The sequence below is a fragment of the Hetaerina americana genome, unplaced genomic scaffold (assembly GCF_022747635.1).
Source record: "Hetaerina americana unplaced genomic scaffold, ioHetAmer1.1.p SCAF_4, whole genome shotgun sequence".
Taxonomy (NCBI): domain Eukaryota; kingdom Metazoa; phylum Arthropoda; class Insecta; order Odonata; family Calopterygidae; genus Hetaerina; species Hetaerina americana.
Window position 1 is genome coordinate 71,057,128 of NW_027286985.1, and position 27,786 is coordinate 71,084,913.

At 42.5% G+C, this 27,786-nt stretch overlaps 1 protein-coding gene across 1 annotated transcript in view; it reads left to right on the top strand.

The window, feature by feature from the left end:
* Positions 1-27,786, top strand: part of LOC139692479 (probable cationic amino acid transporter) — a 438,727-nt gene that overhangs the window by 316,502 nt on the left and 94,439 nt on the right. The window contains exon 2 of the mRNA XM_071590696.1: positions 6,778-7,232. Coding sequence (XP_071446797.1) covers positions 6,778-7,232 — 455 coding nt within the window. The remainder of the gene's footprint in view (positions 1-6,777; positions 7,233-27,786) is intronic.

Consider the following 27,786-nt stretch of genomic DNA (forward strand, 5'->3'; position numbering starts at 1 on the left):
AAAATTCAACGTAAATCCATTAATTGAACGGTTTCCCCCTTCTTCAGATTTTTGTACTAATACTTAGGCTGAAATCAAATAAAATTGTAGCAACCAGTGATCTTTTAGTATCTGCCAATCGATAGTTTAATGGATTTTTAATTATTTTCGTGTATTCCTTTGGTTGGCATTACAAATTAATAACAAATATGGGTCGTTCCTTCAGGTGATTTTCTGAATAACTCACAAAACGAGTTAAGTAACAAGAACAAATAAAATCGTCTACATTTATTATAAGGCACATTATTGTCTATCAATCCTTATTGCGAAAAAGATTTTACATGGCATTTCCGAAGGATATAATTAGATTGCCAAAACTATCTAAAGAATTGGTTTAGGAGTTCAGAGTACAACACGGAAAGTTACGGTAAAGTTAATGTATATCTGCCATTCAATTTCATATTCACTATATCTTCCACGCTGAGTTTTTCAAGTTAAATCGGATTTCGGCATTTCTCCTGAAACTTTCACGCCTCAAGCCGAACTGATTACGAGTAAGAAGTGCAATGGTAATATTGGTAATTACTATTGGCATTGAGAATCCAAGATACAAACGCAAAAGGATGTTATTTCGTAATTTACGCTTCACTAAAGGATTGAAAATAGCTTCTATGACGAGCGGCGCTAGATAGAGTCCTAATAAAACCCCAACGAATCCGAACATCTTTTAACGTGGAGCCCCTCTGAGAAGGGAACATAAAGAAACGTAATTGGCTTAGTCAACATGCTTTAGGTGGCATCTTCATTATTTTTGGAGGGGTTCATGTGATTGCCTGAGGTAATCCTCTGTGGTAATCAGTAAGTATAGCACAAACCCCGCGATAACTTTCTAGTCAGTAAATCACTCTTCTTTTGACGATGAGTCATTCCTAAGTTACGTGACGAATATTTCTCACATGTGATAATTAAAGAAGACAAGTTCATTGTAGTTCCAACTGAAATTAGATAAATAACTAGCCGAAGGATTTCTCTGCGATTTTATTACCACTGCAGAATTTCTTTGATCATTAAACAATGTGATATTCTTAATTTTTTAGCCAACACTTTTTTTAATTACTTCAGTGTACAAAAGAATTCGGTTTAAATTGATTTGGTTATAGTTTCATTATTTTAAAAATAATGCAAGAAATTACCTCTTCCGGGGACATACATTTTATAAAAGAACAAAAGGAACTCCAAGGATGATTAATCAGTGTGAAATAAAACGATTTGAAATATATGAATTTTATACTCGGCATTGCGTTTCCTTTGATAATTTGAGGGTTTTTTTTTTAGATAGGCGATTCGCATAGATTCGCTATCCGCTCACAAAGAAACGTCCACGACCATTGTCAGAGGCTGATTTAAATCCATTACCTACTCATGTGCAGAAACGAATGCACGTAATTAATTATTCACTCTTGACCATGAGGTTCTTGCTCGTCCGTTGTTCGCGCAAAACTACGAGTACACAGAATCCGAAGCTAAAATATTTTAATGCATTTGAACCTTGAAACCCTGGTCGCGGTCTCTTAAAGCGACACGCCCTCCATGCAAAAAAACGGCACCTTATTTAGCGTTCCCTACACACAGTTCAAAGTGCACTGTTTTAGTCACCTTTCGCTACCCTAGCCTTTTGAAAACAATAAATATTCGGGTGGAATTCGACGTGAATGGGGTAAAGAAATGGAAAAAAATTAGAGGAAGCCTTTCAACAAGCAAATGGGTGGAAATATTCCCCAAATAAATTGCGAACAATCCGTTCCCGCCCCGCGGGCTTCAATTTTTTGCAACGGTTTACCACATTCAATCTCAGACGTTATCCACCACGCGCCAGAATTACGGGTCAAGTAAAATTAGTATTTTAGTCCTTTGCGCGCATCGATGCGCCACGAATTTGCGACAACTTTCCACCGAGATTGCTGGATAGAAATTATTCATGAAATAAAGACTGCTTTACGGTGCACTAAATGTTTTTAAAAATTCCTTTGGCTTCTAAAGTACCGAAAAACCAGATCATATGCAGGTGATAATTAAGTTCCCAGTACACGTCCTTGTAAAAATTCCAAATCTACACAACTACAGAATTCCAAACATTTTTTCTCTCCGCAAGACTCTGGTGACCTGTGTGTATCTGGGATCCCGATTAGCCACTCTTGGCTTCTCATTGGATGCCTCGAGGACCGAAGCACCTGCTTTGACAGAACACATGCACAAAAAGGGACTTGAATCTCACGGTCTTTTGATTAGGGGGCAAGCGCGTAACCCACCCCACTAACCCGACCAGATTTACTCAGATTAATTCTTACAGGTAAACTAAATGATAAATAAACTAATTTTCTGGTTAATCGTTTAAAATAATCTGAGCTGTGTTTAGTTTTCAAATACATTAATATTGATTTTCCTTGAAAGAGATTTTAGTAATTTCAAGAGTATAACTTCTCGATTTGATGACTTTAAATAGACGTTTTTCACACCGCAAAATTCGTGACCATCTGACCCGCAAGTTGAGTACCTTGACGCAGGTGTTTTTGAGGCTAAAATTCATGAAACAAAGGCCTTGTTCGCATCCAGTATTTTTCAGCCACTGTCAACCGACTGCGATGATCTCCTCAAAACGTTTTACTCTAATTTAAATTTGCATGCTGAAAATAATTATTTTCGAAGGGCAGATTCATTACAAGCAGTACAGTGCCATAGTTGAGATGATTTGGAAAAAGGAACTTTTATGTTGCGAGAATTGAATAATTGAGAATTGCTAGATTTCCCTGTGCCTTTTCTCAACGGTAACATGTAAAATTAAATACAAGTCGTTGTTTGAGTATAATTTTTCCAAATAATTCAAAACCTTTACCACGGGATAGCATGGAGCGCAGTAAATATAACATGAACGATAAAATAACAATACAAAATGGGGAAAATAGGTAAAAAAATAAACAACTACGGGGTGGGCAGATTGATGCACGACGTATGAACCTCGCCAGTCAAAAGGTTGAATATGTGCATTTCATTACGGGAGCTGCTAACCTTTCCCAATGACACGAAGTTGCTGTTCTCGCAAATTATATCAAAAGACCTCGTAGTAGTTTTGCCTGGGGATTTGATAGTATTACCGTAGATATTTGGATAACATATACTCTTTTGCCACTTTCACAGTAGATCTGCCGTTTCACCTAAATGCACGCAAATGGTTTACTGATTTGTTCCAGCCAGTGGTTGGATTTTAAAACCTCTCTCTCTGACATATTTCTTGAAGGCTGTAAGGTATTGTGCTCGTGAAAATATAAACATTTACATTCGAATTAAGAGAGGCCGTTCGTACTACATAAACTTATAATCCAAAACAATTAACCAAATGAACGTAGATTTCAAAATTTTCGAGTAACAATTGATCCCTCGAGAGCACCAGTTTTCATGCAATGCATTTCCTTAGGTTTCCTCTTCCTTGGTAACGCCTAAATATTCACGCCATAATACTGTCCTACGCTGAAATAGGTTAAACCCGCTCCAAAAGTTACATTTCCACGACCTCTTTGCCAAGTGATAATTAGGCGAGCCGTCTTAAAACTGCAGAGGTCACCTTTGCACCTTTTAGCGGAGGTGGTTCGCCAGGTCACGAGCGGAAATTTGAAAGGGACGGAAGAGTAGAGAAAAATACGACGTCCACAAACATTGTTTGCATCGTAAAAGTGTTTTGTGTACATTGAGCTTTGTTGAACTTGTTTTCACAAAAAAATGAAAAAACGATAAGAGTTACCTGCTGCTCTGTATACAGAATGAGCGTATACTCCGATTTTCCATGGAAGAGGCACCCAAGGAGTTACCGAAAGATTAGCTAATATTTCACAAAGGTCTACATTCGATCCCTCAGCACGGTTGGCAAATAAGATATCCAGCGCAAATTTTCTAATTTTTCTCTCGCAATAAATAAGAGACAATTACTCGGAATTATTTTTAGCTATAAAGCATTCAGATTTGTATGAATGATCTATAGTCAGGCATCAAAGTTGAAGCCAGGATTTTAATTTTTTCGTTTTAGAAAAATAATTATCGTGTAATGTATTGAACTCAATTATAGGCATAGGAATATGTCACCGTTCCTCTGCTACCAGGACAGTTTGGAATTTTTAAGAATTTTCGAAAACGAAAAAACACGACGTCGCGTGACGCTAGCTTATATATTTTTCAACAATTTGAATACGATTGCAAGAGGTCACCTTTTCCTATGAATTAACTATTGAAGGGGTGAATCTGAACTGAACGAGCTAACCTTAGCAAAAAGATTTTAGTTTTAAAGTCTCTCACTGTGACTCTGGTGAACGAAAATTGCAATCAAAATAGTCGTGTAAAAAGTATAGATTTATACTTAAACCATCTACCTGGGATGTGAAAAGGAGAGAGGAGTGATAAGAAAGGAAAAAGAGGATTCCACAAGTAAGGAGTTCTTGTTGAGGGTCAATCCCCCTCTTTTCCAGCCGTTATACTCATATCAATGGTTCGCCGAATGGAGATGAATATCTATCTGATAAATTTTGAAATAAATCCGCAAAGGCGAGATTTAAAACTAAAATGTAATGAAATATTTTGAAGAAAATAGTGCCAAAAATAATAATTTTCAAGTGTGTTTGTATATTAAGTAAACACTCTTTGCCTATTAATGAAAAAACTACCTCCGAGGGTAAGCGACGTTGATAGAGTACGTAAGATGAAGTTTTAGTTTTCACTACTAGAAACCAATAGAAACTACCCGGCCACTAGCAGTATTCCCTTTTACGTTTAGTAACCACTAGCAACGATTTGGCTCAGATTTCCAGGGTTTAAGAAGGCTGAGAGAAGTCCCCAGAAAATAATGTGACCTCATCATGAAGTATCCCGGGATTGAAGAGTAAAAGTCTATAAAGCTAACGAAGGAGGATAACTACCTGAAATATTAACGGACTTCACATGTTTACGTTTTCTGCCAACACATGAAAAACGCCTCCGTTCGAGTAACACAGGGTTTAACAGAATGGACTCCCGGATTTGACAGGTGAATTGTAAAAATACCAACTAAGATAATTAAGAAAGGTTTTTTCCTGAAAACTATATTCAATGACATTTTATTTTCATTAGGTTTTAAGTATTATTTCATCCAGGTGACGACGACCTTGGTGAGCGATGTACATGTTGAATCTTTCGAAAAGGTTTTCGAAAACTCTTCTCAGCCCATCTTTAGTAATTCCAGCGATGACATCTGTATTTGCCTCTTTAAGAACTTCCAAGGTCCTTGGTCGAACTTTGTAAACCTCAGCTTTGAGATATTCTTAAAGAAAAAAATCACATGGGCTCAAATCCGGGGAGCGAGGGGGCCATGGAATATCCCCTCGTAAGGAGATCAGGCTACCGGGAAATTGTTCTTGCAGGATTTGGCGTAAACGACGGACGGTATGAGCCGTGGCACCATCTTGTTGAAACCAAAAGGCTTCTGTGCCATATTCCTCACCACACTCTTCCATTTTCGGAAGTAAAACGTTCTTCAGTTTCTCACAATGGCGCACAAAGCTTGCAGTAGCAACCTCGATATTCACAAAATTAAGGCCCAGTAATGCCAATGGAGGACACAGCGCACCAACTGTCACTTTGGGGCTATGAAGAGGTCTTGGGCAAAGTTCGCGAGGGTTGTCAGTCACCCAGTAACGAAAGTTTTACTTATTCACTCAGCCAGAGAGGTGAAAATACAACTTTCGAAATGTCTTCCATTTGATTGGCATACAAAAGGGTTTTCCATCGCATGTAGGTCCAATTTATTTTATTTATTAATTTAAGAAATCACTGCTGTAGAGACTTCATACTTGGAATATTACGATAACACAATGAAAATTTTCACTGCTTCAATGTATTTTTACATATTTCTCAATTATTTTCCCAATAATAAGTTAAATTATTTTTCCCACCTTCAAATGATCGGTCGCTATTACCTTTACCAGAAAACTGACCATTGAGAGAAGCCATTGGGAAAATAAAGTCATTATTACCTTTTTCCATGATTAGCCAACTTTTAGAAAACGAGGAGTACAATTACAACCTACTAGTAAGCAGTAAAGTTAATCATATTAACTACATCTCTTCCCACCAGTTAAATTCATTCTTTATTCCCCGAAAAACCATTTTTTTCATTCTAATTCATTTGTCAAGTATTACATAGGTTCTTCTGCATTCATTCATGACATATCCTTGGTGGAAGCTTGGAGGAGTATGAAAATATTTTAAATGATTTCCTTATTTAAAAGCACCCATTGGAAATATTATTTTGAAAGTTTTTCACGCAAATCTAATCAAATTAGCTCGTGTTACTACATTATTCGTAAGTAATCTCGATATTTATAGAATTACCTGAGTCTACGTGTACGATTGCCCAACGAAAGGAAGTGAGAGAACTATTGAAAGAGGAATGAAATAATACACAAGGTTACCCGAATGAGTTCTTTGATTTGAGGCTTTTAGAGACATTTTAATAGATGATCTTCATTTCCTATTGCTGCTCTATTTTATTTAACTTGATCCCTTATGCAAACTATAAGCACTACTATATCTTTGCAACCGTATATATTTGAGGCTTTATTTTCCAAAACTGAAAAGCAGTACCCGGACTTTTGACTGTAGAAATATTAAGTATATACATTTTTTAAATCTTTTTTCCACTTGAATGTAACAGGCTTTTGTCGACGCCACAGCAAATCAATTTACCACTGATTTCTTTTCATTGTCTATCTCCCACAGCCTTATGCCACGCTGAACTGGAGGACGTGCCCGTCCAGGGTCCCAGGGACTACGCCCCCCATGCCCCGCCTACCTCCTCCTCCTCCTCGTCCATCTCCTCGCACTCGGACTCGTCCCAGTCGGAGGGCGAGGGCCCACACGTGGCCCAACGTGGGCCCGGTCAGCAGAGCCCGGCGGGAGGAGGCAGCAGTCCCCCTACGCCACCCAGGAGACGCCCTACCACGGCCAGGGCCCTCTTCTGCGGATGGGCCTCCCTACTGGGTCACGCGGCGGCCCTCGCCGCGGCCTGCAGGGCCCTCAGTGCCTCCATGGACTACATCACTGGCGGGAGGGTGAGGAAAGCCTCGGAGGAGAAACTCGGGGCTCTGCCTGACCTCCTGGGACACTCGTCGCCGGACGTGCTCGCCGTCGGGGTGGCAACCCTGCCTACCGTCCTCTTTGTCCTCGGGCTTGAGGTGAGCTAGCGATTCACTCATAAGTGTGCCCGGCTTGAATACGTGAGTTGATTTTCGGGTCACAAAAATGAAAAGTGGTTGAACATTCCCAAAGGTGACTAAACATGTTCAATAACATAACTGAATAAAGACACTGCCTCTATTTTAATTAATTAAATACAATTAAAGCGGTGGCCTACTCAAACTCAAATCACCTTCCCAAGACTTATGTTCTTGGGAAAAAATTATTGATTTTTTCACTGTTATTAAGCAATCCAAAATCATATTTTACAAAAACAAGATAAGATTAAATTGAAAAATCCGGTAAAATCTACACGCTAACGGGCCAAAGCGCCAGTTTGCCCTTTAGGGTGAGAAATACAGGTACTCGGTACATTTTAATAACTCCCAATGTAACCTTAAGAGGCATATTTTATTTGTTAGATAAAGTAAATGTTACATTTTTTTATTTGGAGCGCTCCTTAATGTCGCACTTTGGTAAGTAATAATTTTACCGAAGATAACATGAGTTCCCTTATTATATAAATTCCTTAATATATATATATATATATATATATATATATACATATACATATATATATATAATACATGCATGTATGTATATATATATATATTATACATACATGCATATTTATATGAATATAATCATATTTATATAATTTGATCTTGAAGTTCAAATCATGGAATCACTGTCGAGGATTTCAGTCATTTGAATTTCCGATGGAAAAGCTATTTTTATGGAGGCTTTGGTAGAATTTTCAGAGGGTTCGTCATCATAATTCAGAAATTATTGAAATGCAAGTCTTCAAGTATTTTTATAATGTTTGATTGGCATGAGCAGTAAATTATCACATTAGGCAAATTAAACGCCACGACCAACAGAGTTAGTGCTGGTTCAGGGTGGTCAACTCGCCTTCCTGAATTCCTCTCTTCAAGTGACAACTTTAAAAAAAGCTGTTTTGAGCAGTAAAAAACTGGTAAACGGCCTCTCTTGAATTCTATGAAAAAGATAATTATTACAACTTCCGTTGGGACCAAATATCTGTCGAAAACGTGATGACATCGTACTGAAGATAAAACAATTGTATTTTTTGAAAATATTATAAAAGGCTACGCAATGAATCTCCATTATCAATATTCCATTACTACCCTCGAAAGACATATCGTCTACTAAGATACCAACATAGTCATTTTTATACATTTGAAAAAGCTTTTTTGCATTACATTTTATATTTAATCAATGATTACACCCATTTATAATGAAAGGAATCTTTTGTACTATTGCGACATAAAATTTTGACTTTATTAACTTTGGAAAGGAAAATCAATCATAACGGCATGGAAAAACATAGCTATCAGTTCATGCTAACTTTGTCAAGACATCAATATGGAACGGAAGCTTTGAGGATTTAAAACCTAGTCTCTGAGACAAAAATATGAGCGTAGAACGGAGGATTATGTGGATATAATGCAGCGTGTAGAAAATAAGTTGAGCAGAGAGGAAAACAAATGAGAAAATTTCAACTGTGCTGGACTAAGAAAGGAAATTTCTAAGGGAAGTCCGAAAGAGGCAGATAAAGTGGGTGGGGGAAATATTAAAAGGCAATGGGATGTTGAAGGCCGTGATAAATGGGTGAATGTAGGCAGGCTGGAGGAAGGAAGAGAGTACGCTTTTAGAGGGCGTGAAGACACGTAAAAGTTACGAAAAAATGAAAAAGGAATTAACGTCTGTCAAACGAGAAAATTCTCCCTACGCGCAAATGATGACTAATCGGAGTAGAATGGTGAAAATCAACCTTCATTGGGAAGGATACCTGGAAATGATACTGAAAGCATGCAGAAACAGCGTGTATTGATGGCAGACACCTACATGGTAAATTGATTAATCCGTAGCGGAGAGGAGATAGAGTATAAGTCATGAGCGTTCAATAAAGGTAAGACGTAGCGAGATTGAGACGTGAGTGAGGGGAGAATAGAGAAACTAAGTTGGACAGAGAGAATAACAAGGATAAAGTTCTTTGGTAAGGGAGTAAGTGCAACAATGCGCACGCCCATTGCAGTAAATCAGCATTGGTGACGCCAAACATTGAGTTAGAGCGAAAATATTCCCAGCTTTGGAGATTTCTTGACCTACTAGTACAAGATTTTTGTTGGCGTGGGCGACATTCTTTCAACTATACCTTTGAAAGATTTTTAAAGCCTTTAGCAGCCTAACATTCGGAAGAAACATATATATTCCCCCTGCCGCGGAGCGCGTGGGATGCATTTAGCCCAAACTTTCCTAGGAAATTTATCATTAATGATAAATCCAGAATTGTGTATCCTAATTAATTACTGATTAATTTATTCAAGCTCTAGGTGTCACAGTCCACCTACGTTTCACAGCCAGCCTTCCAAATTTACAATCACCTTGAATTATTTTTTTCTCCCGTTTGCCGTGTTTCATGAACCACCTATGCAGATGATTTACAGCTTAATCACGGTCAAATAGTCAAACATTTTTCATTTCTTTTGTGATCATAAAACCCATCTCTGCATTCTCCGCCAATATAACAAAGTGCAACAGACCTGGAGGTCCCGTTATCCATTACGTGGGAGAGTGGATATGAGAGATTTCCGGCCGCTTTTTGCATCGTAGGGGAAAAATATAGTGCGAAAGTTAAGCGAACTCCGCTCGTTGAATTTAGAGCTCACAAGTTAGCCCTAACTTCTGTAGTCCAGCATCCCGCACTCTCACAGGATGAAAGAGATTGGTCAATTAACACTGAATTATGGGCCGTTTGTCGCGACAGAAATAAGCTGTAAAAGCCGAGGCGTGAGTTTTTCCCCCGGCAGGCGTAAATCTCTGGCGCCAAAGTTTTCGTAGTGAAAGTATTAACGTTAGAATTGGAAAGTAAAGTTCTAAAGCTACTTAATTAATGGCAGTTATCTTTATTTTTCGCGTGTGCTTTATTCACCATTCAATTTTTGTATTGCTGATTTGATATCTATCATTTGGTAGATTGTGACTTTTCTTATGATGTTATCTCAGATGAATAAAATAGATAGATAAATTAGTGATTTTCTTCATGCACGCCGAAGTAGATTGACGTGTAGAGCATCATCCGCGAGTGGGTGGTCTGAGAGAAGGTTTTGGCCATCCGCTGTAGAATTTCAGACAAGCAACAATAAATCTCACTCTAATAATTTCTTAATGCCGGGAAATTCAAATTGAAATTTGTCCGGATTTAGGCGCTGTACCCTGTGTGTGTGTATGTGCGTTTGTATGTATGTATGTATATATATATATATATATATATATATATATATATATATATATATATATATATATATATATATATATATATATATATATAATATTAGGACGGCAGAATAGAACACAAATAAAATAGTAACATTTAAAAGGACACTCACACGGTAAATTGTTTGAGCTTTCGGCCTTCTCTATTTTGCCGTCCCAATATTATACTGCTCGTGTGAGTGTTTTCGTATAATCGCTATATATATATATATATATATATTAATATATATATATATATTTGTATCTTTCATGCCATGCACCATTAGAGTTTCAGCTTCTCTTAGGTTTTGACCCCTTTCAATTCATCCAAAAGATTCATTCGCTTCCTTCGACTCTCAATCACTGTTTCACTTTATTTACATGATTTTCCACGATTTCACCTGTTTTTTCATGTTTTCTGAGATTTTACTTACCTTTTAAGCATTTCTGGCGGTGGAATGGTGGAGACCAAATGATGACAGTAACGATGAAGACGCGCTCCTCAAAATAGAGAATCTTTCCCAAAGTCAAAAGTTTCACGTGCGTGAGAAGTCCACTGTTGTCACTAATGAGGGGAAGAAGAAAACTAATTAGACATATGCAAAAATTTTGAATTTTAAAAGACTTTTAACAGAATGAGGAAAAAAATTGTTCGCGAGAGAGTCCCTTGACGAATGCGGTTGTTCACTTTGAAACAGTACATCAGTTTTATTCGTAAATTTGGTAGCTTGACGTGATAAGCGAATTTATATAAAACTATACCTTCTAACATTATTCACAGCACTATAATTAACTCATTATGAGTATTAAAAGTAACCCATTGTCATCAACTCACTGTTGAAATCATTAAAGCTTCGTCGCAGATTTTCCGGTGTTGTCAAATGAGAATCTCGGTTTCATTGTGAAAAAACGGGAAATCTCGTAGAAAGTAATAAAATGTGCATCTTTTTCTATCTTTTAAACAACCAAAATCCACCATGAAATAGTAGTGAACGAGCCGGTTACGTGACAAACTTATTGGATACTTAATTAATATTTATAAAATAATTAACACATAAGATTGATATAGTTTACACATGCAATCTTAGGGAAAAAAATTAAAACGCTTAAAAAAATGTCGTCTTTCACGACAATATTGTCAATTATCCCAATAAATATGGAGAAAGGAGTCGACAGTATAGGACAGGAAATTCTGAAGAGTTCTGTTATTGGCAGTCTTGCATCAGTATTTCCACTAAAGCCTCATCTCATTCATCTGCATACTATTCATTCACTCAGGTTCAAGCCCTGGAGTAAAGCATTTCCTTCATCCATAAACACCGAATTTTCCTTATATTTCCTTCGCTCTCATTAAAAGCGTCAAAATGCCTGAATCGTAAGTAAAAAAAGATGGAATGCGAGCGAATGCATTAGAGAAAAGCCCTGGCCTTGATTTATGACTCCATCCCGGGCATGGAAGTTGAAAAATGATCTTTGAACCATTCCGTTTGCAACTGGTCGTAAATCTTTCGCTAATACTCGCGCAAATAAATAACGCCAAAGTGAGAGAACGAGAGCAGGAAAGAAAATAAAAAAATATCTATATAGCTATGAAACTTCTTTCAAATATCTGCGTTTTACTATCCCCGCCACGTTTCGCGTGAGGACAAAGTTTCCCCCGGAATGCCTCCCTCTCCTTGCCCTATCGGTGGCTCAGAGCGAAACTTTTTGCCGACTGTTTATGGCGTGTTCTCGGAATCCCTTGCCCCTGACTGGAGATCTCTCTCTCTCTCTCTCGACCCCCCGGCAACCCCCACGGAGGTGGTACCCTGTCTGTCTCCCGATCCCCGCTTCCTCCCTTCTCCCGCTCCCCGTCCCATCCTTGGCTCTCGGCGTCTGCGCGGCGGCGTGTTAAATTCCTCAAATCCCTCCAGGCCTCCCTCCACCACCACGGGGGCCTGCCGATCTCCACGCCGTCTCCTGATGCTGGAAATACGATCTCGCGAGAGGATTGAAAAGGAGGGAGGGAGGGGCACTATCACCAGAACGGACACTATCGACGCGGAGAGGCGAGGGGAGGGTTTAGGGAGTGGCAGCATTTAGACACTCAGTTTGAAAGGATTCTTTTCCGGGAAGGACAAAGATGAGAGCGCTCAGTTTTGCACTCAACGTTTCGTGGAAAAATGTAATTGCTACATTTCACTTGGGCAAACACTCCTTTCCCGACTCTTCTCCCTATCACCCCGCGTCAAACGCCTTATTTTCTTCTCGACGTTTCCCTCGAAAAATGCCGATCTTCAAAAGAGACCGCAATCATTGTTACTAAAATCTCTACACTTTGATGGTAACATGCGAAAAAAATTAAAGACGACATATACATTCGTCAAGATAAGATGCAGGACAAAATATTACCCGCTCTGGATTGACACTTTGCCACTTCGTGCCCACCGAAAATATGGCCTTAGTAGTGATCTTATTTTCTGTATTTTATGATGCAAGTTTAAAAAAAAGTTATTTTCTGATCTGAGGATTAAATTTTGTCATCTCTAAATGATATTAAACCAAGTTTCCCTTAAACTAAGATTCCGAATATCTCACCTAAATATCATGGTCAATTATCACTTTTCCTTCCGCGACTGCCACCGCAGTCAGTCCTATTACAGTTTTGGTTTGACCACAGCACGCGACACATGCCTAACCCTAACCTTAAATGCTCTCAAGCCACGAATAAACATCCTTCAGTTTGAAAAATATGTACCGAATGGCATACCCGTATCCCTTATTATTCTTTTAATCATGACTTTGTCCCTTTTTTTGCATAAATTGATATTGCCTGATTTTCCGGTTTTAGATTGCCCTGGTGTCGATATTATCCTCATCATATCTAAACAGTGAAATATAAAGAAGTCCATTCTCCGAGAGCAGGGATGACCTCTTTAAATTAAGAATTACGGCATGAACTCGTCTAATATGCAGTCATATTCACCTGGCTTCATCATCGGGTATAATTCATAAAAGAAAGCAGCATCATTACAAACTGTCCAATCAACAGATTTCCAGTGTTCATCCAAAATATACATAGAGATCGTGTTTTTCAAATGATTTATTTCGAGTGACGTCTTTTGTCTCCGTTGTTTCTTTTGGGCATTGATCATTGTAGTATTGAATCATTTCTTGGTTGCTATGTGCAATGGTGATTCTAGGAAAAAAATTGCCTTTTTCCTCCATTTGCTTGAAAGAACTTTGCCTCTTTGATTTTGAGTGCTTCTATCTCAAGGTGTATTTCCTTTTTGGAAGTTGTGGGAAGTCAATTCACCAAACATTTTTGCATTGAGTATTGAACTGTTTTATTGATGGACTCTCATTATTGTTTGCATGCGTGTTGGATGAAGGGATTTTTGCATGAGTGTGTGCGCTGCTGTGGGTGTAATTTTCCGTGCTGTTTTTTTGCATGTAGTATTTTTCCTTTTTACGGTTGGTGACCTAACACCCCCCCGCCACACGCCCTTGCGGCGGCTTGCGGGGTATTATGTAGATGTAGATATGTTAAAAATCAGTGATAAAAACTCTGAGCATAGCAAAAATTTTGCATGCATATTTATATGCCAGGAGCCCAATGCGGAGTCACGTACATAAATAGGCGAAGAGTTGATTGCAGAGTTACGGCAGGGCTAAGGCGAGAGGGGTATCGGCACAGCCGAGTAAAGTTCCATGGGTGTTCCATCTTAAATAGATGATAAATATGGCTCATCCCCTACTATATTATTTCATGTGACTGTTTATTACACTTTGGTTATGAAGCATTTCATGGAATTCGATTAGATTCTTACTTTGACAGAAAATAAAAATAGTTATAACATAAGTTATGATTAATAGTGGAGACCCCAGGGGGGACAATCAACCAATCTCGACTGCATTTCTGGTTAAGGCGTTTTAATTATTAAATGCAAACATCAATAGTTGAACTTGAGCAAAATCTTCACTTAGTGCCATGAAATTTCGTTAAAAGGCATATAATATCATGGCGTCTATTGATGAAACGAATGATAGCCAATGGGATAGATGCTCTGGCACATCCGTTAAGTGATAACCCACCAACCGAGGTTGATTGCACTGTTGCATCACGAAATACCTAAAGTCTGCGATTTTTATTACTTAAACTAATGCGCGTAAAACTGCTGCTGGCCTGTGCTTAATCCGTCGCGATCCATCACTCATAAGAAACACGGGCATTAATCATTGCAAGCGCCATTTACATTGATAAAATTGCGATTGACACATTTATAAAAACCGTTAATACGACTGAAAAATATCGTATCATCAAGTGATTAAATGGAGAAAAAATGATCGCAGAAAAAAACTTTAATCTATAATTAAGTATCAATTACTGATTTAGGTGACTTTCCAGTTAAGAGAGCTTTGTTTATGTCATGTTCCAGCTTGATTCAGTTGTGACCACGCGGAAGGAAAAAATAATTATTTCTACCGACCAAGCAGCTGTTTACTTATTATATCCGGTAATAACTGATAAAGATTGATACGGAAGAATGAAACATTTTCAAATGAACAGTTCCAAAAAATAAATCCCACACAATATTGCAAAACTTTTCCGACGGCTAATGTTCATTGAGTATCGACATGCGGCAAAGAGGTTGCTGAACAACGGTGACGCGAAGCATTCGGTGAGCAACTTAAACTATTTCATTGTTCTCGAAGAGCAAGTCGACAGATGTTTGTAAAAATGTGGACTCGTGCAATTTTTATTTCTATGAGCCCCGTAAAAAAAGTCCTTAAAACCCCCCCAGCAAAATGCTGGAGGTTTTAAGGACGAAAATGTCTCAAATAACTATATGACCTCAAACGTCGAATTCCTAAATTTAGTCCGAAGATGAGAATCGTCTTCAAGAAAATTCTTCCTCGGATTAACTTGAGACTCAAAACCTCATTGCAAATTCTCAAGAGCAGCAATTGGTACACCCAATTTTAAAATTATAGATAAGTAGCCGATGCGCCTAGATCGGAGCATTTAAGTATGCGGTGGTGGATATCAGTCAATTTTCCAGGTTTGCGCAGAAATATTCACGATAGTAGGATATCGCTGAATGTAAAAATATTAAGCGGTTTAAGAATTTCTTTGTGGAAGAATAGCATCATGCAGAAGAGCGAGAAAAACTGGCTGTAACGAGAATGGATTCTCGGTCCGGCTGGGGGCATTCCATTTTATACGTTTAATGCTAAGTGTTTCCAAAAAAATCTGTTGATAATAACGTTTCCCAATTCAGAGAAGATGAATTTATCCGCCGCGTCTCCGTGAATCGTAACCAGGTACAAATAAATCGCAAATAGTTATCCTGGGTTCGATTAAGAGTCTTTTTCAAAATTGTTCAACATTGTTCAACATTTTCCCGTTGAGAAGAGGGAACTTGAGACTTGCAGGGACTGTCGACCGTAGCAAGGCCGAAGGGGATGGGATGAAGAGGGTAGGCTGTCGATTCCGCCCAAAATAATTTTCCAAAAGTTCTCGTTTTAATCTTTTATTCTCGGGACGTTTGGTAAGTGGAGTGGTTTCCTCTTTATGCCCATTCACACCCTTGTATGATTGATCTGAGCCTCCACCATTCTGACGTAAATGATTGCCACCTATTTCCACATAATTAAGAAGTTTTCTAAGGGAATCGGTTTAGACCTCGGTTATTCAGGAAAGGGAACTGTAATTAACGTGAAATGCAACTGGATCATTCGGGATTCGAGCCAAAAAAAATATGAATTTTTTAAAAGAAAACACAGGAACGGCTTGAGCTTAAATATATGACGTCAAGCCTTCAAACAGTTTCAATTTTACTAAAATTACTTCAAGCCTACAACCTCTCCTTTCGCTCCGTACTTCGTTGAGAGATCGAATAAGAATTTTCATGTAAGGCATTATATATCGACATCCAAAACCTGAACTTCAGTGGTTAGCGACACCCAACACCCCTTCCCCAAGTTGACAAACTTTTTGATGAAACTGTAATGTTGACTCTTCATTTCCTGATATATATATATATATATATATATATATATATATATATATATATATATGTATATATATATATATATATATATATGTATATATATATATATATACACATTCAAACACGAAATCCCGCCAAACGGCGAATAAATACTCATATACTACCTTGATCAAAAATTTCCCGGAATTTATTCAGAAAATTAAAAATACAAGTTTATTCATCTACATCTATATTTTCCCCTTCAAAGTAATCCCCATCGACTGCAACACACTTATGCCAGCGCTTGATCCAATCCTCGAAACATTTTTTATATTCGGTTTTCGGTATGTCCATCAGTGCTTCCTGCGATTTTTCCATTACTTCCTCTCGGCTGCTAAAACGCGTTCCCCGTAATGGTTTTTTAACTCGATTGAACAGAAAGAAGTCACAGGGAGCCAAATCAGGTGAATTCGGTGGCTGTTGGATGGTATTTGTTGCATTTTTCGTCAAAAAATTACGAATAATGATAGCACTGTGCGACGGTGCGTTATCATGGTGCAAAATCCACGAGTTTTCTGCCCACATTTCTGGTCTCTTTCGGCGAATTGCTTCACGCAAACGTCTCATAACGCCCAAATAATACTCTTTGTTTACTGTCTGGCCTTCTGGCAAAAATTCATGATGCACTACACCGTTGTAATCCATGAAAACCGTCAGCATTGCCTTCTTTTTTGACTGAAAACTACGTGGTTTTTTTGGTCTCGGCTCATTTGGTGAACGCCATTCACTTGCCTGATGTCTGGATTGCGTGTCGTACTCATAAACCCACGTCTCGTCTCCAGTAATGATCCTTTTGATGAATGTGGGATCGGATTCAGCCTCGCAAATCATGTCTTTTGCGACGTCAACACGGTCTCTTTTTTGCATGAAATTGAGGTCTTTTGGCTGCTACACGACGGAAACCCAAATCATTAACCACAATGTCTTGGGCGGATCCATAGGCAATGTTCAAGTCCTCCGCTATTTCTCTGATGGTTAATTTGCGGTTATTGACCAACATTTCTTTTACTTTATCAATTTTTTCACCGACTTTCGATGTCGATGGTCTGCCACTGCGTTCATCATCTTCGATTGACTCACGACCACTTCTGAACCGCTCGTGCCACTGGTAAACGACCGTTTTTTTTTAGAGAATCGTTGCCGAAACACTTTTCCAACATTTCCAACGTCCGTGCGCCACTAAATCCGTTTTTTACGCAAAATTTAATACAAGTTCGTTGTTGCAAATTTAAATCCATTTCTGCAATTGTAAAAAATCGCCAACACACACAGAGATAGATGTACTCTTGGCTACGTAACTTTTGCAAATGTCAAGTTATGACACTAAGACTTAAAGGGAATATCAACAACAGATGTACCAATTTAACAAAAAAAACAGAACTCAAATCGGAACGATGGGAGCGCCACACGGTGGTTATTCCGGGAACTTTTTGATCAAGGTAGTATACAGAAACATATATAAGGAAAAGGGATAGGAACACGTATAAAGGAAGAACACAATAGAGGTGGGGAAGGCGGAATCGAACGGATCACAAGAGTAAAAAAATCTCCTCAACCGGGACACGAACACCGGATCTTTCCACTTGCCGGGCGGATGCTCTTAACCACTTGAGCTATGGTTCAATTTAGTTTTATTCGGTCTAGTATGTTACACTGCTAGTGTTTACATTGTACACATTGTCAGCTTACAGATTATGGTTACAGAGTATTTTTTTTTCCTACTATGGTTACACACTTACATAGACATAAATTCATATACATTGCATTAAACAATTGTGACCATGAACAATACTGTTGAAGGAAATAATAAAGGCAGGGTTCACAAAATATAGAAGGAAATATTTGGATTAGCAACGGAACATTAGATTTGGTTGGGATTATTGATAGCTTTGAAGCACAGTTATTCAGAAAAACAACTTTTTAACCACGGACGAAGTGTGTCCGGTACCGGGGGCAGCCACATCCGTTCCACCAGTGCTTGCATGCCTTTAGCGGAGTGTTTATTCGCGGTTCTCATCTGTGTGAATTCCACGATTAGGGTGGTCATTATGAAGGATTTAAAGCTCGGAAAGAGCCGAAAGTTCAAGGTGATCAGATTCATGTCGGTAATGGCACCACCACCGAATACGTCCCAGGTTTTATAGATCTTTTTTAGAGCTTCCCATTCTCTGATTTTATCGTTGCATCCAAGGATGAGATGCGCGACGTTGTCTATTCGACCGCATGACGGACAAAGGGGCGAATCGGCTAGCCGAAGGTGGTGCCTCACTTCCCTCGTCATGACTGTGTTCGCGATTAGGTTAAACATTCCACTACGTGCCTCATCGTTCGCCCTGCTGGTCGCCCAGTTTTTCCAAGAAATCGTTCTTTTCGATGTATTTTGTTGCTGCTCGGTAAGCGCTCTGACATACAGGGTCTTCACTCGAATTGCTTCTCCATCTCGCAGGAGAGAAGCGACTTTTTTCGTTTCATCAAATGCCCTCCGGTGGCATACGTCGCGCGCGAGTTCCTGCCACGCGTCCTTGAGGAGTGCCTTGCGCCACGCGTCGTCACCGCCGAGGATGCGCAGGCTAAGCTTCGCATAGACAACCTTCGCCTTTAGAGCTGTATCGGTTAAATTGAGACCACCCTGCTCAAACGGGCCATAGAGCTGGTTTCGGGACACTTTCTTTACGTAGCCATTCCAGATCATTTGGTTGGACACTCTAATAAAGTATGCGTTGTATTTAGTGGGTAAGGGCCATAGATGGGCCACATACCATATCCTTGGGAAGACAATCTGGTTGAGGAGGCGGACGCGGGTCACGATCGGGAGGGAAGGGAGTGAAAGCTTTCCAACACTCCATTTTACATGATGGTCAATAATTCCCCAGTTTCGCTCAATCGTGGGAGCCAACTCCCTCTCCCACCAGAACCCCAAGATTTTGAGCGAGGGCGCTTCTGACCAACCGATGGAGGTCGAGGGCCGGTCGCCCTTCAGCAGCAAAAACCCGGATTTCCGGTTATTGAGGAAGATACCACCCTGCTCGTATGACGTTAATATGTCGTGGGCTAGGGCCATGTGGGACGGGTCGTCTACGAAGAGCGTTATGTCGTCAGCGTATGCGACGCCCAGGCAGACGGCGCCGTGACGACGTACCCCGATTCCACTGCTCTGTAGTCGTCTGAGTATGGGGTCTAAGGCAAGGGCGAACAGCAGCATTGACAGTGGGCAGCCCTGCCGAACGGAGTTACTGACGGGGATGGGCGGCGATGTGGCATTGTTTATCCTAATTATAGAGTATGTTCCGTTATACATCGTTGATACGGCACGAATGAAGTACTCGGGGAAGGCCATCTTCTTGAGCACGGTGAGAATCCATTCGATCCGGACCAGGTCAAATGCTTTCTCAAGATCGATAGCCACCAGTGATAAAAAACGATCGCCATACAAGGGGGCGGAAAAAATGATGTCGCGAATTAAAAGTGCTGCATCGAAAATGTTTCGCGTTTTCGACACGGCGTACTGGGATGGAGAGAGGACGATGTCGGCAGCAGCCGTCATTCTACATCGTAGGACGTGCGCCAATATTTTATAGTCTGCGTTTAAAAGGGCGATTGGCCTGAAGTCGTTGAACGACTTTGGCCGCGTCTTCTTTGGTATAAGCGTTATCACGGCGGTCCTCTGACTTGCAGTCAGAGAGCCGCTAGCTAAAATGCAGTTAAAAAGGTGGGTTAAAATAGGTTTTAAAACATCCCAGTACGCTAGATAAAATTCAAAGGGTAGGCCGTCCAAGCCGGGTGCTTTGCCCTTCGGGAACATGGAGGAGACGCAGTCCAGTTCGTCTGAACTTATGTCTCGACAAAAATCGTCTTTTTGATCTGTGGGAAGCGTAGGGAGAGGGGGGAGAGGGGGTGCGTCTCCCTCCTTCCATGGAGGATACCTGTTAAAGGTGTTTTGAAAGTGCCGGCCCGCTTCCTTAAGGAGGTTGGTGTCACCGGCGGCAGATTCTCTGACAGGGATTCTGTCTATATCGGAGCCAGAGTTGGATTTCATCCAGCGCCGAAGCTCAGATAGCGTTAGGGGGCCCCCTTTATCCGTGTCCAGTTCTTTTTGCCACGGTTGGGGAGCGTATTTTTGGAGCTCGTGGCCAAGGATAATTTTTTTTAGGGACGACACTTGGGCGTGGAAACCCTCCGGCGCCACATCCTTACGCAGGAGCTCTTCCAGCGCTCGGCGGTAGAAGGAGATGGTGTAGTTCTTTTCCCTACGCCACTCGAAAGTTTGCCTTTTGATGTGGGTGACAATGCGGGGTTTGAAAACCTCGTCCCACCATAGAGCGAGGTTTGCACCGGGGCGGAGTGCCGCGATCAGTGCACACACCCGGGTGCGGATAGAATCACGACGAGTCGCGTCCTCCAACACGCGGAGGTCCATGCGCCACACGGAGCCGCAGCGGTGGACGTGCGCGCCCGGGGTTGTGTCCGGGCACGTAACTCTCATGATCACTGCGCAGTGATCAGAGAAGGACACCGGGAGGGTGTCCACTGTCTGGACATCATTCTTTAGGGATGTCGAGACGAAGAGGTAGTCAATCCGCGTCCGAGAGTTAGGCCCTGATCGCGTGAAGGGGGCGGGACCGGCGCAATAAGAACGCACTGCGTCAATCGCTCCAATGGAGTCGAGCATCAGTGAGAGCGCCCGGCTTGGATAGTATGTCACGTTATCCCTGTTCGAGGCACTATCCTCTCGGCGGTAGATAGTGTTAAAATCTCCGCCCAATATGGCCTTCCCCGAGAAGGAATACAGGTAGGGGAGGAGAAGTTCATTGAAATATGTTTCGCGCTCTGCCCTCGCGCGCTCACCGGAGGGAGCGTAAAGGTTTGTGATATGGATACCATTCACGATAACGGACGTTATTCGGCCCGAGGGGTGGCGGCGAACATGAGAGAACGGAATGCCATTTCGGACTAGGGTGGTGGTGCCAGAATGACTTTCGGCGAAATTGCCGATAGCCTGAAAGATGTTCGCATCCCAGACTATGTCCTCCTTTACCTCTTGAAGGAGGATTACATCAGCCCTAAGGTCGCGGAAAAAACGTTGGAGGACTGCAATTTTTAAAGCGCTATAAACGCCAGCAATATTAAGCGAAATAATATTCATTGGTGGAATGAGAGGACAGCTATGGGCACCGGACATCACTTACCAGAGTCCTGGTCATGGCTTACGTCGCTTCGGTCGCGGCTCGAACCCGGGCGACGAGTGCTTCGCCGCTTCCCGGGACGCTTCGTCCGACGGGTCGACGATCGAGGTCTCGAGTTGTCACCGCATACCTCCCTTCCAACCTCGTCCGAAGAGGAAGACCCAGCCGTGGTCTCTACGAAGAGCTGGTTACTCGGCGGCATTCCACGGGGGGCCCTGTTCGAGCGAGCAGAGCTGTGGGCCGTCCCAGCCCAGGAGGTGGCCTCAGGGGGGGGCGGGGTGGCGGACTGGTGGTCTTCTGCCGAAGGGGCCCCATCGGGAGAAATTAGAGGAGATCGGTCGAATTGGTCCGCCTCTAGAGGAGCCCTGGGAAGATCGTCGACACCTTGGCTGTCCTCAAAGGAGAATGAGGATGGAATGTCTGGGATTGTTGACGTCGACAAGGTTTTGCTCGTACATGTGTCAACTTCCGCGGCCGGTGATACTTTCTTGATTTTCCGTGACACCGTAATCGAGGGGCCCGCCGTTGAGGAAGGGGGACAGTCGTAATCGGATACATCCTCCCCCGCTGTCACCCGTGATTCTCGGGGAGTTGGAAGCCCGTGAAGCAAGGATTGCGGGAAGAACGCATCGTTGGCGTGGCCAGAGAAAGGAAGGACGCAGGATGATCTGTCCTCTTTTGACGGGGTCACGGAGATAGGGGCTGGTGGTCGTGAGTGTGTATCCGAGCTGGTAGGGACCGCAGCTTGATCAATGCTCGAAATCAGCAGTGCAATGTCGTCCGTCCTCTTCTTCTTCGGATCCCTTTCTTCCGTTGACGACTTTCGTTCCCTCTGAAATTTCCCTCCGAGTGGAGGGGGATGCGGGGGTTCGGCGGGAACAGCTGGGGGCGCACCCTCGATAAGTATCAGGGACCGCGCCCTCTCCTCCACAGCCATCTCGGGCTCATCTATCTCTTCGGCGGTGTTCGGATTGGAGGCCAAAAACATTGCCTCCGCATAGCTCTTCCCTCCCTGGTTCCGAGGGCAGGTCTTGCGCTCGTGGCCTTCTTGGTTGCAACGGGCGCAGGTGCGGCGCTGACCCTCGTAGATGATGATGGCCCGGTTGCCGCCGATGTGGAGGTACGAGGGGATATTTCTTTCGACCGTCATCCGCACCACTCTCGTACCTGTCAACACGCGTGCCAATTTGTCGCCCTCCCACCTGTTCTCCCACGAGCGATGGATTTTTCCAAAACGTTGAAGCTCGCCTGTTATATCTTCCAATGGGGTCTCCACGGGGAGACATAGAACCCTGACATTACAAGGGCTACCGGAGGTCTCGTCAATGGTAATCGTCGTCCTCGGATCAATTTTGGATGGAAACGGTAGTTTTCGTGGGATATTATCCAGAATCCTCTTCATAGTAGCTTCAGTTGCCAACTTCAGGAATACCAAATGGCGGTTATATCCAAATTGGATCGCCACAATCTCTTCGGGTGTGAGGCCCAGCGACTCTAGTGTAAAGAGGTGGACCTCCAACGGAGTAGGGGGCTTCGCCTTTTCATCAACTTGCAAGGCGAGCGTGTTTACGCGACGTACGACCATTTTGAAAGAAATCAAATGGAGCACGCCAGCGCCAAGAAAAGAAGAAGAGCGCACTGAAAGCACTCCAAGAAGGAAAGAAAGAAAAAAAAAACACTCACGAACGCTCCCTCCCCGCCACACGCACCCGGCGGTAGCAAATAAAAAGGAGCCTAAGCTCTACACCAGGAGTCAAGGTCAGTCTTGATCCAGTAAACAAAACAAAAGTACGGCCTTCGCGGCGGAAGAAGTCGAGAGTCAAACTGCACGCTTCTTGATGAACTAGGCGGTCAACCGCCGCTCGAAACAAAACGCGATCGGAACCTCGATTTCCGAGAGACTCCGGCAGTGCCGCTCTCCAAACCCCGGCGGCCGAAGCCTCGGACGCCGGCGAATTTTAGACACTCGGTGAACACAGGCACGTCCTGCTATCGAGGCAGCTATCGAGGATACGTAATTTACCCTGAGATCCGTGGGTCTTATATGTCGCCAAGCGCCCCGATTCTTTAGCCAAGAGATGGCGTCAGGGGGCTTTTTCACCCACCAAAGGAGAAATAGACAATACACAAGAGGAAAGGTCAGTGGTTAGAATTCATACAACATCATACAGGAAAAGAACAGTGCGTTTCGTGGCACGCATAGCCAGAAGAAAGAGATGAGCCACATTGGCCAAATACACATTCAAACACGAAATCCCGCCAAACGGCGAATAAATACTCATATATACAGAAACATATATAAGGAAAAGGGATAGGAACACGTATAAAGGACGAACACAATAGAGGTGGTGAAAAAGCCCCCTGACGCCATCTCTTGGCTAAAGAATCGGGGCGCTTGGCGACATATAAGACCCACGGATCTCAGGGTAAATTACATATCCTCGAATCGCCGGCGTCCGAGGCTTCGGTCGCCGGGGTTTGGAGAGCGGCACTGCCGGACTCTCTCGGAAATCGAGGTTCCGATCGTGTTTTGTTTCGAGCGGCGGTTGACCGCCTAGTTCATCAAGAAGCGCGCAGTTTGACTCTCGACTTCTTCCGCCGGGAAGGCCGTACTTTTGTTTTGTTTAGTGGATCAAGACTGACCTTGACGCCTGGTGTAGAGCTTAGGCTCCTTTTGTTTGCTACCGCCGGGTGCGTGTGGCGGGGAGGGAGCGTTCGTGAGTGTTTTATTTCCCTTTAAAGTGCTCGTTTTTTTTTCTTGCGCTTTCCTTCTTCATGCTAGTGTGCTGAATTTGATTTCTTCAAATGGCTGTGCGCCGTTTAAACACGCTCGCCTTGCAAGTTGACGAGAAGGCGAAGCCCCCTACCCCGTTGGAGGTCCACCTCTTCACGTTAGAGTCGCTGGGCCTCACACCCGAAGAGATAGTGGCGATCCAATTTGGATACAATCGCCATTTGATATTCCTGAAGTTGGCAACCGAAGCTACAATGACTAGGATTTTAGACAATACTCCGCGGAAACTACCGTTTCCGTCTTTAAGTGACCAGAGGACGACAATAACAATTGACGAGACTTCCGGCAGCCCGTGTAATGTCAGGGTTCTTTGTCTCCCCGTGGAGACCCCATTGGAAGACATAACAGGCGAGCTCCAACGCTTTGGTAAAATACATCGCTCGTGGGAAAACAAGTGGGAGGGAGAAAATATGGCGCGGGTGCTTACTGGCACCAGGGTTGTGCGGATGACGGTCGAGAGAAATATCCCCTCGTACCTCCACATCGGCGGCAACCGGGCCATCATCATCTATGAGGGTCAGCGCCGCACTTGCGCCCGCTGTAATCAAGAAGGCCACGAGCGCAAGACCTGCCCTCGGAACCAGGGAGGTAAGAGCTATGTGGAGGCAATGACGATGCCCTCCAACCCTAACGCCGCCGTGGAGATGGACGAGCCCGAAGTGGCTGTGGAGGAGAGAGCACGGTCGCTTCTACTCATCGAGGGTGCGGTCCCGGCTGCTCCCGTTGGTCCCCCGCATCTCCCTTCAATTGGAGGGAAATGTCAGCGGGAGCGAAAATCGTCAACGGAGGAAAGGGAACCGAAAAAGAAGAGGACAGACAAACCCAAGCTCCTGGTCTCGAATACCGTTCTACAAATGGTTCACATACCTACCACCTCGCCTAATATCACACGACCTCCAGCCCCCGTCTCCGTGAGCTCGTCAAATGAGGAGGGATGGTCTTTCGCCCCCCCTCCCCCCGCTCTCGCCATCGACGCCCTCGCTACGCAATCCTTGCATCACGGGTTTCAAACACCCCAAGAACCTCTGGTGACAGGTGAGGAGGATGCATCTAATTGCGATGTTTTCCAGTCCCCAACAGCTCATCCCTCGACCCCTTTATCATTGACTGTAAAGGAAGCGTCACCGACCCCGGAAGTCGACCCGCATACAAGTTTCCCACAGTCAAAAATACCACATACCCCATCTTCTTTCCCCATTAAGGACAGTCAATGTGTCGACGATCTTCCCAGCGCTTCTCAAGATACGGACCACAAGCAACTATCTCCCCTGATTTTTCCCGACCACAACCCTTCCGCAGATGAGCCCCAGTCCGCCACTCCGACCCTCCCCGAGGGTGCGTCCTGCCCCTTGGCGGCCCCCAGCGGTGATCCTTCGAAGAAGGCCCCCTGTGGAACGCTGCCGAGTTACCCGCTCTACGTGGAGACCACGGCTGGCTCTTCCTCTTCGGACGAGGCCGGGGGGGAGGGATGCGGCGAAATGCCGCGTCCTCGCTCGTCGACCCGTTGGACGAGGCGTCCCGGGAAACGGCGAAGCACTCGTCGCCCGGGGTCGAGTCGCGACCGGAGCGACGCTAGCCACGATCAGAACTCTGGGAAGTGATGTCCGGTAGCCACCCGGTGCCGGACACACTTCGTCCATCGTTGAAGAGTTTTTTTTTTGCTGAATGACTGATTGAATCGATAATTTCAACCCTGCCGTTGATAATTTCTTACAATACATAATTTTCCATTGCTAGCTAAAATCTCCCTCCTAATATCTGTGGACCTTGTCTTCCTTTCTTTTTTTTCTTTCTAAATGTTAATGGTCAAATTCACGAGTATGCGTCTGTATGCATATGCTTATGTATGTGCGTGTGGATATGCATGTGTGCGTATGTATGTACAAGTGGATATGTATGTGGTATATGTATCATATATGTATCCATGTATACACTTATACTAAAGAAAAACATGATGTACCCATAATCTGTGACCTGATATCATGCATAATGCTAACAAACTCTGTAATATTCTGAATCGAATAAAATAATTTATATCATAGCTCAAGTGGTTAAGAGCATCCGCCCGGCAAGTGGAAAGATCCGGTGTTCGTGTCCCGGTTGAGGAGAATTTTTTACTCTTGTGATCCGTTCGATTCCGCCTTCCCCACCTCTATTGTGTTCGTCCTTTATACGTGTTCCTATCCCTTTTCCTTATATATGTTTCTGTATATATGAGTATTTATTCGCCGTTTGGCGGGATTTCGTGTTTGAATGTGTATTTGGCCAATGTGGCTCATCTCTTTCTTCTGGCTATGCGTGCCACGAAACGCACTGTTCTTTTCCTGTATGATGTTGTATGAATTCTAACCACTGACCTTTCCTCTTGTGTATTGTCTATTTCTCCTTTGGTGGGTGAAAAAGCCCCCTGACGCCATCTCTTGGCTAAAGAATCGGGGCGCTTGGCGACATATAAGACCCACGGATCTCAGGGTAAATTACATATCCTCGATAGCTCAAGTGGTTAAGAGCATCCGCCCGGCAAGTGGAAAGATCCGGTGTTCGTGTCCCGGTTAAGGATATATTTTTACTCTTGTGATCCGTTCGATTCCGCCTTCCCCACCTCTATTGTGTTCGTCCTTTATACGTGTTCCTATCCCTTTTCCTTATATATGTTTCTGTATATATGAGTATATATATATATATGTATATATATATATATATGTATATATATGTATATATATATATGTATATATATATATATATATATATATATATATATATATATATATATATGATTTCGTCGAAGTAACACGGAAGTGTTGAATAACAAACTTGGAGAGCAACAAACAATATACGATCATTTCGACGGAATTCAGCTCCGTCTTCATCGGAAGAAATAGAAGTAATCTTTACTTCTATCTCTTCCGATAAAGACGGAGCTGATTTCCGTCGAAATGATCAAGAAATAACGTGTGAGTGATCTTTTTATGAGTTCTTATATTGCTTGTTGCTATGCAAGTTTATATATATATATATATATTATTATTATTATAATTATTATAAATACATATGTGCTAATAGACATTGTCAGGTGGCACACAAGTCCCAAATAATTGCAAAAGATAATACATAAAACCAGACAAACACAAATCTCTTTAACAAAACAAGTGAATCCTCATCCCATTTACAACCATTAATCAGCAAGAAAAAAAAGATACATAAAAAAAATTAAGCTATAACATATAATACCATACACCACACATAAATCAAATTTTTACATATA